This window comes from Aspergillus fijiensis (genome assembly GCF_003184825.1).
Source record: "Aspergillus fijiensis CBS 313.89 unplaced genomic scaffold BO72scaffold_135, whole genome shotgun sequence".
Lineage (NCBI taxonomy): Eukaryota > Fungi > Ascomycota > Eurotiomycetes > Eurotiales > Aspergillaceae > Aspergillus > Aspergillus fijiensis.
This window is the reverse complement of record NW_024469111.1, coordinates 1-18,209: the sequence shown is the minus strand read 5'-3', so window position 1 is coordinate 18,209 and position 18,209 is coordinate 1. Positions and strand designations below refer to the sequence as shown.

Sequence of the window (18,209 nt, the reverse complement as noted above, 5' to 3'; positions counted from 1 at the left end):
CCTCCCCCCCCCACAACCCTCACCTGACTACCCCGGGGCGGCACCCCATCCTCCCACACAATCATCTCCGACGCATTCCCCGGCGGCGGCGGTGCAGTTCCATTCCCCGGCCCCACCGGCATCGGCCCCAGCCTAACTTTATAACCCCTGAACGGATCCCCAAACACATCCGACAGATCAAACCACACCTGGCCCGGCCGCTCGAGGTAGTTGTACGCGAAGATGGTCTGCGGCGCGCCCGTGTACAGCCCGTTCGGGACGGTGGTGAGCTTCAGGCTGATCCCGCCGGTCTGCGCGTCGTGGCGGTAGGGTTCCGTCCAGGTGGTGTTTTGGGGCAGACAGGTTTCCGGGGGTGTCGTCGAGGAGACTGGCGTTAGGTAGATGGGGAAGGGGCATGCGTTGTGGATTGTGGCGTTGGCGGGTCTGATTTGGGAAGTTGGGAGGGGGGTTGCGGTTGTTGTTGTTGTTGTTGTGAGGGGGAGGAGGAGGGTTAAGAGGTGCATTTTTGGGGGTTGGGGTTGGGTTGAGGGTTTGGGGTTATAAGGAGGAGGTGAGAGGGTGGTTGTGTGCTTGTTGTGTTGAAGGTTGGTTGGTTGGTTGGTTGGTTGGTTGGTTAGGGCTTGGTGGTGGAATGAGGTGTGTAGTTGTGTATTGTGTATGAGCTGGAGGCGAAGGTGTTTATATAGCTTCACTGTACCGTACGTATAGCTCATTCTTTCCAGTGAATAGTGTATGCGTATGCTATACAGCTGGACACGTCGGACGGCTCGGATCACTGTGCGATTCTACTCATGTACGGTTACGACATGGCCGACGTCAGTTGTAACTGTCGGTTCGACTGTGCTCCTTCATCGGTTGTACAGAAGCTCTAGTGGAGTACAAGCATAGAAGTGTGGGGCAGAGTATAACAGAAAAGGTAAGCAGCATCTAAGGTGTCTTTCCAATTAAAAGGTACAGTCTAATGTACACTGTGCAGCAGCGAGTCTAGCTCTAGCTATGCATCTATACACCCTACACATCTATCACCGCCGACATGCCCAACGGGATATTCCCCTCGCGCGCGACCACCTGCATCGACCGACTCGTCAGCCCGCTCAAATGCACCGTCGTCTCGAACCCCGCCCGCGGCACGCTCTTCACGAAACTCGCCTCCCCGTCCGTCGCCACCTCGTAGATCGCCCAGTTGTCGTACTCTGTGGCCCCGTTCCAGCTCATCGACACCGTCGCCTGGTCGTCCGACGTGCGGATCGCCACCACCGCCGGCGGCCAGAACGGCGTCGCCTTCCACGGGCACTTGAACCCGCGGTACGAGGCCACCGCGTTGTCCTCGCCAAACTGCGCCGTCAGCACCGCCCGGCCCTGCGCGTCGTACTCCTTGACCCGCGCGATCGACCCGTACCCCAGCACCACATGCCCGGACTCCGGGCTGAGCAGCTGGAAGCTGCCCTGGCTGACGCTGTGGATCACGTCACCGGCGTCCGACAGCGCGCGCAGCGTCGACACCTTGTGGGCGACCAGGTCGACGTAGAAGCTCAGCCCCGTCGTCGCCGCCACCGTCTCCGTCGGCGTGTTGGCGTTGTTGAACAGGCTCAGCACCATGCCCTCGGCCGTCTGATTGTAGACGCGGATGTCATGCTGCCACGAGAAGGCCGCCTTGTCATCGATCTCGAAGTCGCCCGTGTTCTTCTCCCCCTGGACGAGGTTAGACCTCACACATCGAAGGAACTCAACTCAAGCACGAAGATCAGGATGCACTTACACTAAGCCGCCACATCACCGTGCCATTATTGTGAATGTAAAACCCGGACCAGTAATGCCGCAACGAGATGATATACCCCTCGTCCATCAACTCCACCGAATTGATATGATACGCATCCCACGGCTTCTCCTTGGTGCCGTACTCGGCGCCGAGCCCCTGCTTCGAGATCTCCAACGGAATCTCCGCGAGATGCTCCAGCGCGCTCCACGCATACACGATCTCATTCGTGGCGATATCGATCTCAAAGAACATGCCGTCCAGCATGTAGTCGTCCGGCGCGCCCCCGATGGCCGTCAGGTCGTGCTGCGTGACGTTGTACGCGGTCACCAGCAGCGTATTGCGGTCCGTGATGTGGCTCTCGTGGAGGTCGATGTACGAGTCGCGGGGCTCCGCGAACGGCGACACGAAGTTGCCCCCCAGCGTCACCGTGTAGATCTCCCGGTACGTGTTGTCGAGGATGTGCACCGTCCCGTACCCGAACCCCAGGTCCGTCATGTCCCCCGCCCAGAACGTCAGCACGTCCTCGTTGTACAGCCGCTGCGTCCGGAAGTTGGCCGTCACCTCCGGCGGGCCCTCGTACACCAGCTGCCCGTCTTCGTCGTAGATCAGCGCCGCCGTCCCCAGCCCTTGGTTGCCCCGCGGCCCGACGAAGATGTACCCCGGGTCCGTGGCGCCGGTCTTGGTGACTTTGAGTTGGGGGGGCAGGAACGCCGCGGTTCGGTATCCGACATACGGGAAATTGTCGGCCGCGGTCGGGGGTGCAAGGAAGAGGAGAAGTTGCAGCGCCGCGCTGCTGGCGAGGGCGAGTGTGCGGATCATGCTGGTCGATTATCGATCATCGGCGATTTGTGGGTATGTTGTATATACAGACGGTTATACGGGGGAGGGGGGTAAAAGAGCGTATCCCCAGAGGGCGGAGGGAAGGACTGGTCGAAAGAATGACAGAAGTCAACTGTAGAGAAGACAGCAACGGTCAAGAAGAATATAAAACATCGCAGAAAGCGGGGGGAGGGGGCAAAGAGATATTAAAACAGGGACGGCACAGAGAAGGGAAGAAGAGGAGGGACTGGCCTCAAGGCAGTATAGTTGAGTGGACTCGATTTGTCGGATCATCCCCCGGGCGGTGATGGTTCTTGCCTGTTCCGGTAGGCGGAGAGGGGGCTAGACCCCTTGATTGGTGGTCGATGGCCACCGGACGCGCAATGGATTGTCCTCTTAATCTCCTGTCTTCCATTTCGGTTAATTGAGGCTGATCATGCAGCACAATCGTTTATTGATGGATTTGGACCCTTGACGTATGTTGCAGGAAGGCAGGCACTCGATATTTCTGCATGATGTTGGATCACATTGATTAGTGGCTTACAATTCAGCAGTGGAATTGACAGCTCATGTCCGGCAGGCTTTTCCTAGCCGCCCATGAAATCATTAATCACCACTTCAGCAGCAGCAGCAGCAGCAGCAGCAGCACAAGACTTACGTATCCCATGTATTCTGGCTTATTCTCGCTATATTTGGATGGTTGCAGAGTATGTTCAATGTCAAAACCATGGCATTGAACAGTACGTCTTCACGTGGAAGAGTAGATCGACGGTAACATTACCAGCATGCCCTACGCATATTGGAAATTCAAGCGACCGAATCCTTCTGATAACAACGATGTCTCGACAAATGCAATCCGAGTCTATAATTAATTAATCTATATTTCACATCGATCATTATATACATCCCAGAAGACAAGGCAATCCTTAAAGACACATATACAGACATTCAAGCCTTGCACATACGGCCCGACTCCGACACGGTCCAGTACTCACTGCCCACACCCTTGAGAACATAGAACACGTGGTCAGGATCCCACTTGTTCTTGATCTGGGTCAGGTTGTCGTAGTTGGAGCCGAAGAAGGTCTCCTGCCAGTTCAGCTGGTTGAAGTCCGCCTCGTTCTGGTAAGCACCAGCGCCGGGAGTGGCGGCCTCGAGCTGCGGCACAGCCTGGTGGGTCATCTGGTACTGCTCCTCGACCATCTGAGACCAAGGGGCAGTCTCGTTCCACGCAGCACCAATCTGCATGGTCACGGCCGCCTTGCGCCACTCGGGGAAGATAGCGTTGGCGACGTCGTTGGAGCTGGTCACGTTGAGACCAACTCCGACAGCGATGATACCCTCGCTGGTGATGTTGCGGAGAGCAGAGACCAAGGGAGTCACGTTGGAGTCCAGAACAGAACGGGGGATCAGGCGACCACCATAGTTGTAGGTACCAACATCCAGGTTGCCGTAGGGAAGAGGACCCATGTACTTCTCGTAGTGCTCATAGTACGAATCGTACTCGGTGTAGGAGACAGCATAAGTGATGCCCAGGTTGGTCAGGGCGGAGAGGAAAGGTGCAAGGATGGTCTTCACCTCGTCGGTGGTCTTGTTGAAACCGGTCAAAGGGTTGATCAGGAAGATGCTGTTGGTCATCTCGTAGATGACGGTGGTACCGGCATCGATCATAGCGGGCAGCAGCTCGTGGAAGCGAGCGACGGCCTCGAAGAAGACGTCAGTAGTGACGTTGGCCGCGGTGAACTGAACGCCAGCACCGGAAACGGTGGCATCGGGGTAGGCCTTGACGGTAACGGACAGAACAACACCATAGTTACCGGCACCACCACCGCTGAGGGCCCAGTAGAGGTCGGTGTTGTTGGTGCGAGACGCTGTGACAACATCGCCAGCAGCGGTGGCGACCTCGAAGGACAAAGACTGATCGGCTCCCAGACCGAACGAGGTGCTCAGAGCAGAGTGACCACCACCCTGGAGATAACCTCCGGCAAGACCGACGGTGGGACACTCACCACCAACCACAACGTGGCCGTTGGCGTGGACAGCATCGAGAACCTGGAATCCCATGACACCGCTACCGAGCTTGTAGGCAGGGCCAGTGTAGGTGGAATCGGACCAGTCAACATACTCAATGTTGTTCAGGTGGTGGGTCCAGATGGCCAGAGCACCAGCACCGGTGGAACGACCAAGATAGCTAACGCTGCTGTTAGCCGTAGATCGTCATGTGTCATCGTGCAAACAAACTTACTCATGGCCAGTGTTCCGGATGACGATACGGATGTTGTTGGACTTGGCAAAGTTGATAGCCGCAACAACCTCATCGCTAGACGAGACGTTGACGGCATAATCCACATAGTTGCCAAGCAGGCAAGGTCTATCCACGGAGGTGAAAGGATCGCAACTCTGGTTGGCGAAGTAGGTTTGCATCACAGACGAGGAAGTGTCCATGCTGTAAAGCGGCGTGGAATTAGCTTTATTGATGCGGCAAGACGTGTGCATGTCCTTTAGGGGGGTTGTAAACTTACTGGGTCTGCGGGTAGTACCAGTTGCTCTGCAGCTCCTTGCACGCGGCAGCATCGTAGTTGGGAGCATGGCAAGGAGTACCGATGGGAACAGTCGCAATCAAGCGACCGTTCACCGTGCTGTTCAGAGTATCCCAGCTGGAAGTGGAGGGCCAGCAGTCATCACCAGGCAGACAGTGGCAATCGCTGGCGTCGGTGGCGGAGACCGTGGAAGTGAGAGCAGCAGTGGCTACTGCCAAAGCCCAGGAAGCCTTCATTGTGAGGACGAAAAGTAGAAAGACTGCTAGAGGATTGACTGGGATGTGAAGTTGAAGATGATTAAGGGAGTAGAGGTACTTTATACTTCTGGTTGATGAGTACTAAACGGACAGACCATATCACGATCCATCCAACGAGCTGAGCTATTGGAAGCAGGCCATCTCGGAGATGTTCCCTAAGAGCGTTTAGTTCGAGGGGAACGGAGAATAGTGGGGAAGATCCGTGGTGCGATGCAGGCACAGCCAGGCAGAGAATAATGTTGCAGGAGTCAGGTTAGTGAGTTAGTGAGTTTAGTGAGTTTAGTCAAACGGAATCAACCAGGAGAGAGGGAGTGGTAGAACCGAGGACCGTAGAGGAAGAGTCTGGATGGAGCCTGGAGTCTACCAGTAGTCTAGTTCGATAGCGGGACTCAGGCCAGAAGGTGTACCGCAGCTCGGCAAATCGGAAGTCGCTCAATCTGAATGGATGCAGGCTAACTAGAAGAGGCAAAGTGCCGCACTCGGCCTGGTGGGGACAATTTCCAGTGGTGACCGAGGTCTGCCAGTGCCCACCTGGCTGGCACTCACTGTCCAGTGTCCACTGCAGTGTCTGGCTCTGCTTCTTGCCTCCATCCATTCCATCTTTGGCTTCCTATCTCTATCTCTCTCTCTCTCTCTCTCTCTCTCTCTCTCTCTCTCTCGCTGTGGCACTGTGCCAAGGAGCCATCAAATGCCACAAATCCACTCTTTCATCCCTCCGCCGCCTTCCGAGCCCTACAATTGGTATGCTGCCATAATAGGCTTTACACCATTCCAAAAGCCAAACTCCTTGGGCGTCATTGGTGGCTGCTGGCTACTACTAGCTAGGGCTTCTCTTTCACCATCCGGCTAAGGCGGGCTTGAATTTCATCCGGTCATCCCTTGAATAATAATATTATCGGTTTTTCGGTTCCGGCACCCGCATTGGGCAAGGCACTTGTCTCACGATGCTAGACCACAACTTCCAGCTGCTCAGCGCCAGGACCTTCTCTTCGTGTTCACGTTCAGGGGTAAAGAGATTTTGAAAACCATGGTCATGATATCTCTACTAATGATAGCTTCCCTCTGGGCCACGTACCCATAGTCACGGACTTCCGACTGACAGCGGAAAACTTCCAAGCGAAAGAAGTCACCGATGTGTCTGCCTACCAGTTGCCGCATTCTCGACCTTGACCCACCACTGCTCTTTTCTCCTCCTCCCCCCTCCCACACTTCTCCATGGACCCAGCATCCTGTCGAAGCCAACGCTTGGGGCAAGAGATCATCCAGACTGGAGGCAGACACTGCAGATCGAACACACCGACTAAAAGACTAAGATTTAACTTAGTTGTTAACGGCGCCCTAAAGATAGACTAGATTGGCGTCATTTGCGCATGGTTACTGGATTCAATGCCATGTGGTAGTGATGATCATTTCTGCAGGGGGGAGGTTAAAGTTCTCATCTCCTCGTGGTGACTGTGTCCACAAGCGTGGCGCTAACCCAGAAGCCCAGAAGCCCAGAACCACTAGACTACTATCGAAGTGACCGAACCTGACCTGCCCATCGATCGGACCAAGCCGCCCATTGGGAAAGGGACCGCATTACCGCTGGGTTGCAGCTGCCATGCTGGAGTTACATTGGCTGTGTCGGAACTTGGAAGGGAAGGGTTAGACTCAGAAATTGGAGGAGGAACGAAAATTTTGGCTGGGTGCTCGCCAGTCCGCGCCACGGTTCTCTGGCAACGCCAGTCTTAAATTATCTTAACTACTGCCATGGCTGCTGTTGGCTGCTGCCACTGCAGGGCTTCGTATGCTTACTGCTTGCTTGTCCTCGCCAAGTCACCGTCGACAGGGCCACAAAACCGTATTTCCCCTGGGACCGAAAGCTTATAAAACTCCAACCCCAAATTCGGCGTTTTCAACCCTCCGGAGATATATCTACCTCGTACCTGGCACTGAAGCAATGAGGGTTGCCAGGATGTGCTCCTTGTCAAGATGAGTTCCGACAGTTCTTCGAATGCCGGCCCGGCCCTGTTGAGTGGTCTCTGGGCGGCCGTCGGCATCACCACATTCATCCTCATTCTCCGCATCGCCGCTAAAATCAAAATTCGTCACTTCCACATTGACGATGTGCTGATGATTGCGGCCCTGGTAAGTGATTCACCTGCGGCCTTTTTGCTATCAATTTACCTCTAATGTGATGTCTGTCTCCGTCTCAGATTCTAACCCTCTCTTCCATGGGGCTTTTAACCAATTCCGTCCGGCATGGCTTTGGCAAAGACCTCGAGAGTCTGGAACTGTCAGATTTGGAAGCAGTGTTGAAAGACATTGCCATTCAGGTACCGCTCGTCACGTTCAGCACCGGAATTGCCCGTTCGTCGTTCGTTCTCTACTTGCTCGGAATCCTTGGCGGAAAGAAACCATACCAGATCGCGCTCTGGACAGCCATGATGCTGCAGCTAGTCTGCAACATCATCGCCGCCGTTTTACCACTCAGCATTTGCCGCAATGTCCGAGCATTATGGGTTCCCGGAACGGAGACTACCTGCGGTAACACGGTTGCGGTCATTCGCTTTGCCTACTTCCAGTCCTGTACGCATCTGATCCCCTACACATTTGACCGAAACTCTGGACTGATTGTTTGAACCAGCCATCAATACCGCGACCGACTTGTTCCTGGCAGTTTTCCCTACTGTGATCTTTTGGAACCTGAATCTAAAACTTCGCATCAAGATCAGTTTGATCATCCTGCTGAGTTTGGGTATTGTGTAAGTGGATCATTCCTCGTTTGATCGGCTCGCGCTAAGACCGCACCACCAGCGCTATGATTGCGTCTATTATCAAAACCACCAAGCTCGACCAAGTGCCTAGTGTGACCAATATTGGCGCGTCCGGAGGCGTGGAACTGATCCGCTGGGGTTACACTGAGAACGTGATCATCATCATGACCTCATCCATCCCTTGTATCCGACCACTTTTGATCTCCTCTGTGAGGAAATTCTCCAGCAATGCCAAGTCACGCTCCTACGAGCTCACTGGACCCTTCAGCGGCAACAAAGGCAATACGAAAAATGGCACTGCGCCATCACAGAATCAGGAACGGAGGGATGATGACGCCGACAGCGTCGAACAAATCCTGCGTGAGGCCTACCAGCAGAACTCAGCGCTGGAGGCCGGCCGTGGTATTACGAAACAAGTCGACATCTCGGTAGTGTCTGATGGGTCATCTTTTGGACGATGAACGAGCACTGAACAACCTACTTTGACGAGACCATTCGCTCTTTAGATTTCTATCTTTTCTTTCTCTTCCTTTTCGGTCCCTATTTTCCGATAATGTCTTTCCTCTTCTGGCCATGTGCGATATCTAGAATACCATACTGATGACGACGGGCACAACTGTCATGGTAGGCAGTCTACGACTATGCTTAATGAATTTGGTTTCACTTTTGGGAGAAATTTATACACCTGAGGCATTAAAATTGCTATTTTCCTGTTTTTGCTTGTCAGCCCTGGAGATTGAGATGGTGATGGCAGCGGGATTGGCTATAAGCCACCCCCACCGTGTCATTTCCCAAGAGCAAGTGACAGCCAGCCGATGCCCTGAAAAGCAGGATGTCTCAGTCGTGAACCATGGAAACAGTAGCGATCTATTGGCATACGGAACCGTGGAGCGAGGGAGGGAGGGAGGGAGGGAGGTTCAAGGGAGAGCGTGCGGTGTCTCCACCCAGCCTGATTAAACTTTTTACGCAGTGGCCACTGCGCGCCAACACCCATGAATCCATCGATCGAACCCGGCTCTGCACCGGCCGGTGCTTGCCCGAACGGTATGTTGGCCCGTCTCTGCTGCGACAACTCGACAAGGACCTGAATTTGGGGTTTGCGGAGGATGTCCCTATCTTATCTCCTCTGTCCTGCGATCTGCATGATCTGCTTTTTTGGTCGGTCTCGCCGGGGAGGGAGTTCAACGCTTTCAGTTTTCCGGTGACTGGGGATACAGAATGAACAGTGATCGAGCAACCAGTGACTTTTTTTTTTGTTTTCTCGAGGGACCCAGTTTGCGCAAGGTGGCAAGGGAAAAGAGTTCCGCCAAATTGCCGATTAAAGTTTCCTTTGTCTTTCTAGCTGATGAATCGAAGCGTCTCTGGGAACAACGCCTTCTGGAACGGACGGAAGCATCAAGCGTCGATAGAGGCAAACTCAACTGCAGAAGCACCTCAAGCTTAATCGACTGGATATGACGAGATAGACCCGCACCCATGTGGTGCAAGTGACGATCTTCGCGTGTGAAGCATATTCAAAACCACCGTTCATCCATAGTCGCTTCAGTTTTGGTTTACGGGACATAATCTCATTCCGTCCAAATTCAAACCCATATTTGTGTTTATGTTTTGGATCTGAGGTCATTCACCCATGTTATGCAGATCCGCGCCGGAATTCCCGATCATGTTGAACGAGTCATACTGACTTCGACCCTTAAGCATTGAACGGTTTGTTGGTGGCACTGTTTCCAATTTCTCTGTGTCACTCGATCGTATCGTTCCTGGAGTGTGGCCTCCATCCAGGGAGCTATTGAGTCAAGTGTCTTGTGCTACAAAGCTCGGCATCCATCGTATTACCCGTACTGATGGCTTCGGCTTGTTGACTGTTCCCGTTTGGCTCACCCTTATCCTCGTAGACACAGCCTTCTTTGCGCAGTCGGCTTTAGGGACTTGGGGGCTAGGCCCGACGATGCTATTCTCAGAGGTGGAACCTGCAAGGATGCAGTAGTACAATCCTGGTGCGCTTCACGTTGGTGAGCTCGTGCAGGAAATAAATTAATAATAAGCTTGACTAGACTCAAGTTCTTCTCGGAGGCATCCGGACTAGTCTAGCCTTTCTTTGCTTGACGCCGACAGCCTCGGAGCAGAGAGTAGATGGGCTCCGTGTTGAAGACTCCGCGGACCTTTTCTTATCCTCGCCCCTGAGCCGAGGCACCATTGCAGCCTGGCGGCTTCATGCCTTAGGCATCAAAGTTGAAGATCAGGTGATAAGCTTATCCTTTTTGGGAAGAGGATGTGCAAATAGGCAGTAACCATCATCTTATACTAATTCACAATCAATCACCCTACTGTTCATCAATTTTGTAGCACATTCCACCTCACTTATTACAAACCTGGATAAAGCTTCTGGCTCACTATCGTGATGTCACAGTCAAATAAACGCAGAGTTATATCTTGACCTTTGCCTCGATTGGGTGGAAGAAGGCTTCTCCTGCCAGGCCACCAGACACCCGCCTACTATGCTTCACCATCTTGATTATGATTATCTTCATCCTCCATTTCAGTGATCTTACTCCGGAGTACATGAGCAGCTACAGAATTGATTATCCTTATCCACTCCAGGTGATCCAGCCCCAACTTCAGCCCCGCCAATCATGTGCATCTCACATGTCGATCTCTTGATTGCGGGGTAGTCTATCAATCGTGATCTCTTTCGATGCCAGCAAGCAATCCCAGACCAAAGGTGGTCGCTGCTTCGATGGCTAAGATTTCGAAGCTCCGGCTTGGAAGTCTTGTTTGATGACTTCCATCCAGACGTGAAAAAACCACAAACTCGTCGCAACCCTTTTGAACCACTGTCATCCTGGCCAAGGCTCTTCGGTGCAACCGTCACGATGGCTATCACGTCATCGACACCCAGATTGTGCCAATCCAGAGCCAACCACCAGCCCAGAGTCGAGCGCATCAAGACTCAAGCTTGAACTCTCACTGACAGCTTTTTTACACTAGAGCTGCGTCTATGACTTGATAGTGGGGGACACGGCAGACAAGGCCTGGTCAGACAAGTCATACACAGGGGCCTTCCCGCACTGACACCGCGTAGTCTGTTATCTGATTGCACGACAGGCAAGAGATATTTGGGATGAATGAACGGATCCCTAGCCTACTATCATCGCCCAATCCGGCCCTGGCACGAGGAGCACGCAAGCGACAATCACGGAATGACAGGGGTATAACTTGAGATTCCCATTATGTCCGGCTTCTCGGCCGGTTCTATATAAGCACCGTTCTTGCGCTGTCTGCTTCTCATTTCTCTCGGGACTCTTCTGGCTTGAGCACGCCGATCTCGACCTGTACACGAACCAGCTGGCCAGCGATTGAGCCATCACGATGGGGCGAAAGCTTGGTCTCTTCCGGGCTATTTGCCTGGTGTCTGCTAGTTGCATGGGCTCTTTTGCCTTCGCCTTTGACACCGGTGTCATCAGTGGGTGATACCATGCTCAAGCTTAATAGTGTAATCTTTGGATACTCATACAGTTCCCTACATCAGGCGGCGTCCTCACCCTATCCTCATTTCAGAATGATTTCGGATATACTACAGCTCAGAAGACCTCGGTGAATTCCAATGCTGTTTCCATCCTTCAAGCAGGCGCTTTCTTCGGCTGCTTCTTCACGACTCCCATTGCGAAGTATCTCGGTCGACGACTTGGGCTCATTGTCAGCTCCTTGGTCTTTACTGTTGGCACCATCCTGCAGGTCGTCAATTCCCACACGCTGGGCACCTTCTATGCTGGTCGTGTTATCGCCGGACTCGGCATTGGAGCTGCTACTGTATTGATTCCGGTGTACGCGGCCGAGATGTCGCCCAAAGAGTTTCGGGGTCGGCTCGGGGCATGCTTCCAGCTCTTCTTCACTCTGGGGGTCATGATCGCATACTGGGTGACATACGCTGTGGCCAAGGATCAGCCGTCCGCAACCAAACAATGGCAGATCGCGCTCGGTCTGCAATTGCTGCCTTCTTCCCTCCTTCTGTTCGGGATGTTGGCCGTCAAAGAGAGTGCCCGCTGGCTCGCGTCCAAAGGCAGGATTGACCAAGCCCGGGAATCGCTCAAATGGGTCCGCGGCGGCGAGGAGACCGAGGAGCTCCAACAGGAGTTCGACGAGATCCTGGCCGGCATCGCGGAGGAAGCCCGCATCAAGGAGGGCTTCACTTTCCGCGAGCTGCTCCTCCCGGCAAACCGGTACCGCCTGTTCATCGCCTTCACCATTCAGCTCGCCGCTCAACTGACGGGCAATACGTCATTGGCATACTACGCGACCCAGATTTTCTCAGCGGTCGGGGCCGGCAATTCCAGCAAGCTCGTGACGGGCTTCTTCGGGCTGGTCAAAGTGGTCGGCGTGTGTGTCTTCCAGCTCTTCGTCCTCGACCGCGTCGGCCGCCGCTGGCCGTTCATGGTCGGCGCCGCCGCCATGGGCTCCTTCATGCTCATCATCGCCTGCGTGCTCGCCACCCACCCGACCAACGCGTCAGCTACGCACGCCTCCCCGGCCGGCATCGCCATGATCCTTATGACCTACTGCGAAGCCTTCAGCTACAACATGTCCTGGGGTCCGCTCCCCTGGCTCTACGTCGGGGAGATCTTCAGCAGCCGCATGCGGGAGATCGGGGTCACGGTGGGGGCGGCGTCGCAGTGGTTGTTCAATTTCATGATGTCGCAGATCACGCCGCATGCGATCGATAACATCGGGTGGCGGATGTTCCTGATGTTTGCCATCTTCAATTACGCGGTGGTGGTCTACGCGTATGTGTTTTTGAAAGAGGTACGTTTTTATTTGTCTCTTGGCTTTTAAATCGGCGTGTGATCTCGAGTAAGCTAATTTATTGCTTCGGGACATAGACTTCGCAATACTCCCTAGAGGAGATGCAGCATGTCTTTGGTGGAGATAGGTCTTCTGCGGCTGAGAAGATCGTAGAGACTGGCGAGGCGGGTCGGGCCTCTGAAGAAGTAACAGAGGAGACTGGTGGGCACGCGCATGTCACGACGCCGAAGGTGGAATGAGGTCGGGGTCAGCGGAGGTTTGTGCATATCGGGGATGCTTCCTGACCGTCATCTACAAATTTGAGCTCGATGGATTTCAAAGATCTAGACAGTAATTGAATGAGGATACAGTTTACCTTTCTATGCTTTTGTCGGGAGGAAAAGTATGAGTCGTAGCCAACGCATCTTTCCATCACTCAACCTTATCCTCGAACGGCCAAGTCTTCTCCCACACTCTCCGTTCCTCAGGGGTCCTCGATTACCGATCCAAGAACCTCTTCTTAGCCACTTCCAATCTCCTGGCCATCTCATCATAGTCACCAGGCGGAACAGCGCTATTCCACCCCGGATACACCCCCAATTCCTCGATCACCCGGGCTTTCCTCTCAACAACTCCCTCCCATCTGGCGTACTCTTCAGCTTGCCTCACCAAGTCCCGCTCGGTGTACTTCAAGGGACACGCCACCACTGGAGCTCCGCACTCATCCATCCCAACCAGCTGCCTCCAGACCCCATCCCCCGCCACAATCGCACCCAACCTCCGAACATGCGGCTCCCCGTCATCAAAAACCGATCCCGCCAGACCTAGTAGATCCGACTGCACAGTCTCGCGGTATCTAAATGCATGCAACAAGTCCGGCGCTGCCTTGTACAACTGCGTCTCGTAGTAAAGCCACAGCGTCTGCGCGAGGAACATCTCCGCGGCCGCCTTCTTCTCTAGCGGGGTTTAGGGCATCGATACCCTCCGGAAGTCTCGGCCGAACAAACCGCTCAGGCTTCGGCCCGTCATACTCGATGAGGGACGGGTGGTGGGCGATCAGGAACATCGGGGAGATGGGGACCGCTTGCCAGTCGATGATGCCGGTGATCTCGGTGGGATGGTCGCGGTTCACGAAGATGTTGTCCAGATTGAGGTCGTTGTGCCAGAGTATGCCCTGGTTGAGGGCTTCATCTTTGGGAAGGAGGTGGTGATATATACTTAGGAAGTCTTGCAAAACCGACAGCTTGGTTTGCTTTGCGGGGTAATATCCACCGGGTCCGTTGAAGATGCCCTGTTGGTGGTCTCGAGGAAAGCTGGGGAGTTGGTGGATGTAGGCTTGTTCGCGCTGGATTAGGGCGTGGATGGTGTCCTTCGTGCTCGGCCCTGAGATGCTTTTAGTTTATGTGCGAGGGTTTGTATAGGGGGCTAGTAGAGGGTGGCGCTTACAGGGGCCTCTATGGATGTCCACCGCCGCTCGCTGGTCGTCAAACCATGCTCGGCTGGTGGTTGGTCCGATCGCGAAGACATCGTCACCGGCGAGAGCCTCGGACTTGGCGACGTCCTCGCGCAGGTACAACGAGCCGTGGGCTGGAAACCTCCCCGAAGAAAGTCGAGAAGTGATTGAGCCGAGTTGCTGGACGATGGACAGTTTCTCGCGCGGCTTGAGAGTCTCCCACACACGGCTCAGCTCGATCCCGCGGGCTTTCTCCATCACGATGTACTCCGCGTCTAGCTGGCTGTCGCCGGCCCGGGAGCAATACGCTAGGACTTGCGGGACGGGGAGGTGGAGGTTCTCTCTTGCCTTCGTGGGTGTTGAAAGTGGATGTTAGATTTACTATATGTGCTGGGTCTGTGATTGGATCCGGAACAGAGACTCACATATCGCATCGTCGCTACTTCCTATGCAGTGGTATAGTGGGCCGGTCCGGCGTTCGGATTGGGGATCTTGACCACGAGCTCCCGGCCATCCCGCATGGTCGCCAGCAACGCTTTGTCCAAGTTCCCTTCGGGGAGTTTGGAGATGGAGGCGCACACGGCATTGTTGCCGGCGGCTTGCTCGGCGACGTAGATCAGAGCAGGGAGGTCAAACGCACGATATCTGCGCTGCAGCTGCTGGGTTTCGTTCCAGAGCCAGCATTGCGCGGAGTAGGTGTAGAGGGTCTCGAGGTCGCATTCTACGGGTGTGAGATGGTGAGCTATGTCGATACTCGCTGCAGAGCAGCCAACTAACACGGGGGTTAATACCTGCTAATCGTGGGTTCGGATCGCGCTCCCTCTTGACCGTCGTAGTGAACAATGATCGATGTGCGACTGTATGCAGCCTTGAACAATTGAGAAATACCAGGAAACTCGAAAACTTGCTGGCTTGTATTGGCATTTCTTGGGGATCTCTGGTGAGAATGTTGTAGATTCCTCTGTCCGGTTTGTTGATATCGGACGAATCCAATCTGGAAATGCCGTCACGTGCTGTGGCATATACGATCCCAACAGACGAGCTGACCATGGCACTCAGTCATGCTCTCTATCCCTACACCAAAGTACGCTTGCCACTCGTCGAATTATCGGAGATCGACTTCAGACATTTATTAAACTACGTACGGTACTGTACTGTTCTCCGTGCCTTACATATAACTAACTAACTACCTACTAGGTACAGAACATAGATCGAAGGGTTGATTCCAGCATCACTACCCTGTAAGATGTCTTACCTCCCTCTGTGGTACTGTACAATCTTCAGTAAAGCGCTGCTCCAGCCAGTGACAAAATTCCTTCATCAGCGTGTTGGTGATGCGGGTCGGCTGAGCCGGCTGCTACCAACGCACCAAGCATGACTACGAGATAGACGAGCTGCATCTTGTGTGTCGGCGGTGGGTAATGGCACGAAAGTTGCAATGAAGAACGAGAGATGAGGACGGGTGAACTGCGAAGGTGAAGTGGGAAGTTGCCAATTCCTGGAGTTTCGGTGTTGTATATACTAGGAACCGCAGTCATGTTTGATGAATCCTATCACGACGAGATATGACAAGTCGATCATAAATAGTGCCGATATGTCGTGCGGCAGTTTATGCAGAGAATACTTGATTATTGACCCATCGATGCATGATATCGACTATGTATCTACCGTGCCAGTAGGTACGTTATGCGCCCACCTGGCACTCGGGAAGGAAGTAGGTCGAAGCACAGTACCGGTACTTGGTGCTCTCGAGTGATTGACTTCAATGATCTTTTTGTTAAGTCGTACGACTGCAGATGCCAATTCAATACGGGGTACGGCGTAACTTACGGAGACTCATGATCAGTTTCCTGATGATCAGCGGATGTGACTTCTCCTATCTGACACCTCGGAAGATCCTGCATGTTCTCAGATTGTCAGAGAGACACAAGTAATTTCGAAAAGGCAAGCAACCCTGTTCAGAAAGATCAAGATGCGTCAGTAGCACAAACTCGACCTTTCCGGGAAAGAAAGAGCCCCATTCATCAATCATGTCCCTGCAAGAGTAATGAACTATGATAATATGGCTATAAGTTAAGGCCTGGTCTCTCGGGTTATTCAAGATCGATAATGGACTGACCTGTGGTCATATGAAGCCCGCTGTTGAGGACCGAAAAGGGGATTAGGCAAGCTCCCGTACTCACCTGCTGTTCTCTCTTTTGAAAAGGCAACCTACAGCTGTCTGAAGATGCTGAAGCGGTCTGTGCTTCTGCTGATAACCAGCATCGGTCTCTCCAAGCTGTCACTCAGTTGGCTCGGATCTGCATCGTCAACCTCACGTTCGGAGCCACATAGTAGTTCAAGCATCCCACCAGGGCCAAAAGTGCCCGAGTGCATTGATTCCTGGGAAACGTACAAGAGCTATCGGCAGCGGCGCCAGACCTCTACCGGCTTGACAGCCCGAAAGGTCTTGGTCGCGGACCTCGAGTCTCGTGTTCCCTCGTCCGAACTTGTGGAAGACGCGGATCCCTACCAAACGACGGTGTTCACTGGCGGAGTCCGACTCGAGATAGACCAGGAGGATATCCTAGGGCACGGCGCCAGTGGATTTGTCTACGGGGGCACCTGGATACCGCTGAGTGACGCATCCAACCACCAGCTGGATCTCCTGGGTCAGTAGGACGTGGCAGTCAAGGTCTCGCACGATCCATGGCTGCTATGGGAGGCCCATATGATGAATCTGGTGCAGGGCGACCACGTTATCAGGGCCACCGCTACCTTCACGATCCCCCAGCCCAACGACACCCAGGCGCATAATGGAGCCGTCTACGCGATGGTCATGCCGAGGGTACGCGGCAGTCTGCAACTGTGGGCAAACGAACTGCCGCCCGCCAACCGGGCACGACAAACGCTGCCCGTCATGCTGCAGATGGTCGAAGCGCTGGTCCAGCTCCACCGACAGGGCTTCGCGCACCAGGACCTAAAGCTCGGAAACATGGTATATGACCGCACATCGACCGGAGAGATGCGCGTCCTGATATCGGACCTGGATCGGATCACTCGTTCGCGGTATGTTCGCGGTAGCGCGGGGACGCCGGGGTATCTCTCGCAGGGTGGGTGACAACTCTGCCTTCTTCTTTCTCTCCTGGTAGTGTTGTACGTGATAACAGCTGAGACCGCTAACTCGTAGCAGAAATCCTATTGAGAAAAACGTTTGATCCTATGAGCCCTGATGTCTTCGCGATGGGTATGGCTCTGCTTCAGTTGGCTTTCGATAGCATGTCCAGTCATGACTTTCGTATGCTGGTGTGGAGGACTGTGGTTGACGCCGCCAAGCCATCCAAGGTCAAACAAGCTTTGGTAGACTTGTTTGGTGGTGATTTGAAAGAGGGTCCGCTGAATATGTTTACAAGATCTTTATGCGAGCAAGAGGGCCATAATAATGATGGAGAGTGGAAGCGTCGTATAACGGCGGAGGAGCTTTTGACAGAGCTAAGAAGGATAGTCAATAGTGGACTGTGGTGATTTAATATGAGTTAGTAATTAGTTCGAGGGGAAGGCTCGACCTCGGCATTTCCCAATCGGGCGACTAGCCAAAATGCGCAATGCGCACTGTACCTTAGTATAGATCGCCGTGATGTAGACCCAAAGTCTGTACCTCTGTACCTTGGGACGAAAAAGAGAGGTAGTTACTTTCGATGACATCAGTCAGATTGAGTTAACCACCGAGTAATGATATACTCACCAAAGTCAAAGGTCACAAAATTGGGGAATTGAGAATTACCCCGACCTCGGCATTCGCGCCGACCGCATTCCCCGCATTTCCGCCTCCACACCGATTCCTCCTCCTCCTCCTCCTCCTCCTCC

General features: G+C 53.8%; 11 protein-coding genes across 11 annotated transcripts; 5 read left to right on the top strand and 6 right to left on the bottom strand.

Moving 5' to 3' along the window:
• Positions 1 to 20: 20 nt before the first annotated feature.
• BO72DRAFT_393474 (uncharacterized protein) lies at positions 21 to 503 on the bottom strand (the record flags this gene model as incomplete). The annotated part of the gene is made up of 2 exons (XM_040941943.1): positions 21 to 65; positions 117 to 503. Coding segments are annotated over 2 exons (432 nt in total), but the record flags the coding sequence as incomplete, so codon positions are not given.
• Positions 504 to 940: 437 nt separating this feature from the next.
• Positions 941 to 2,804, bottom strand: BO72DRAFT_533191 (arylsulfotransferase family protein). The gene is made up of 2 exons (XM_040950491.1): positions 1,760 to 2,804; positions 941 to 1,692 (listed from the first exon to the last, which is right to left on the bottom strand). Exons 1-2 carry the CDS (start codon positions 2,576 to 2,578, stop codon positions 1,012 to 1,014), a joined length of 1,500 nt encoding a protein of 499 aa, XP_040794837.1. The 5' UTR covers positions 2,579 to 2,804; the 3' UTR covers positions 941 to 1,011.
• Positions 2,805 to 3,015: 211 nt separating this feature from the next.
• BO72DRAFT_50019 (uncharacterized protein) lies at positions 3,016 to 3,490 on the top strand. Its single transcript, XM_040948885.1, has 2 exons — positions 3,016 to 3,069; positions 3,133 to 3,490. The coding sequence occupies exon 2, from the start codon at positions 3,176 to 3,178 to the stop codon at positions 3,452 to 3,454; it is 279 nt and encodes a 92-aa protein (XP_040794836.1). The 5' UTR covers positions 3,016 to 3,069; positions 3,133 to 3,175; the 3' UTR covers positions 3,455 to 3,490.
• On the bottom strand, positions 3,491 to 5,506 carry BO72DRAFT_50002 (putative isoamyl alcohol oxidase). The gene is made up of 3 exons (XM_040948877.1): positions 5,101 to 5,506; positions 4,824 to 5,024; positions 3,491 to 4,769 (listed from the first exon to the last, which is right to left on the bottom strand). Exons 1-3 carry the CDS (start codon positions 5,352 to 5,354, stop codon positions 3,527 to 3,529), a joined length of 1,698 nt encoding a protein of 565 aa, XP_040794835.1. The 5' UTR covers positions 5,355 to 5,506; the 3' UTR covers positions 3,491 to 3,526.
• Positions 5,507 to 6,940: 1,434 nt separating this feature from the next.
• On the top strand, positions 6,941 to 8,787 carry BO72DRAFT_49956 (uncharacterized protein). The gene is made up of 4 exons (XM_040948849.1): positions 6,941 to 7,502; positions 7,571 to 7,943; positions 8,002 to 8,119; positions 8,172 to 8,787. Exons 1-4 carry the CDS (start codon positions 7,347 to 7,349, stop codon positions 8,590 to 8,592), a joined length of 1,068 nt encoding a protein of 355 aa, XP_040794834.1. The 5' UTR covers positions 6,941 to 7,346; the 3' UTR covers positions 8,593 to 8,787.
• A 265-nt stretch (positions 8,788 to 9,052) lies between these two features.
• Positions 9,053 to 10,062, bottom strand: BO72DRAFT_454209 (uncharacterized protein). The gene has a single exon (XM_040946170.1). It carries the CDS (start codon positions 9,607 to 9,609, stop codon positions 9,322 to 9,324), a length of 288 nt encoding a protein of 95 aa, XP_040794833.1. The 5' UTR covers positions 9,610 to 10,062; the 3' UTR covers positions 9,053 to 9,321.
• A 1,226-nt stretch (positions 10,063 to 11,288) lies between these two features.
• Positions 11,289 to 13,255, top strand: BO72DRAFT_49925 (putative MFS sugar transporter). The gene is made up of 3 exons (XM_040948831.1): positions 11,289 to 11,594; positions 11,661 to 12,931; positions 13,009 to 13,255. Exons 1-3 carry the CDS (start codon positions 11,501 to 11,503, stop codon positions 13,168 to 13,170), a joined length of 1,527 nt encoding a protein of 508 aa, XP_040794832.1. The 5' UTR covers positions 11,289 to 11,500; the 3' UTR covers positions 13,171 to 13,255.
• A 153-nt stretch (positions 13,256 to 13,408) lies between these two features.
• Positions 13,409 to 15,413, bottom strand: BO72DRAFT_533187 (uncharacterized protein; the record flags this gene model as incomplete). Its single annotated transcript, XM_040950490.1, has 6 exons — positions 13,409 to 13,866; positions 13,892 to 14,293; positions 14,357 to 14,711; positions 14,789 to 14,809; positions 14,861 to 15,084; positions 15,155 to 15,413. The coding sequence occupies 6 exons, from the start codon at positions 15,411 to 15,413 to the stop codon at positions 13,409 to 13,411; spliced, it is 1,719 nt and encodes a 572-aa protein (XP_040794831.1).
• A 142-nt stretch (positions 15,414 to 15,555) lies between these two features.
• On the bottom strand, positions 15,556 to 16,062 carry BO72DRAFT_49915 (uncharacterized protein). Its single transcript, XM_040948823.1, has one exon. It carries the CDS (start codon positions 15,899 to 15,901, stop codon positions 15,644 to 15,646), a length of 258 nt encoding a protein of 85 aa, XP_040794830.1. The 5' UTR covers positions 15,902 to 16,062; the 3' UTR covers positions 15,556 to 15,643.
• Positions 16,063 to 16,590: 528 nt separating this feature from the next.
• On the top strand, positions 16,591 to 17,022 carry BO72DRAFT_502482 (uncharacterized protein; the record flags this gene model as incomplete). Its single annotated transcript, XM_040949072.1, has 1 exon — positions 16,591 to 17,022. The coding sequence occupies one exon, from the start codon at positions 16,591 to 16,593 to the stop codon at positions 17,020 to 17,022; it is 432 nt and encodes a 143-aa protein (XP_040794829.1).
• A 54-nt stretch (positions 17,023 to 17,076) lies between these two features.
• Positions 17,077 to 17,867, top strand: BO72DRAFT_502481 (uncharacterized protein; the record flags this gene model as incomplete). The annotated part of the gene is made up of 2 exons (XM_040949071.1): positions 17,077 to 17,455; positions 17,536 to 17,867. The coding sequence occupies 2 exons, from the start codon at positions 17,077 to 17,079 to the stop codon at positions 17,865 to 17,867; spliced, it is 711 nt and encodes a 236-aa protein (XP_040794828.1).
• Between the last annotated feature and the right edge of the window lie 342 nt (positions 17,868 to 18,209).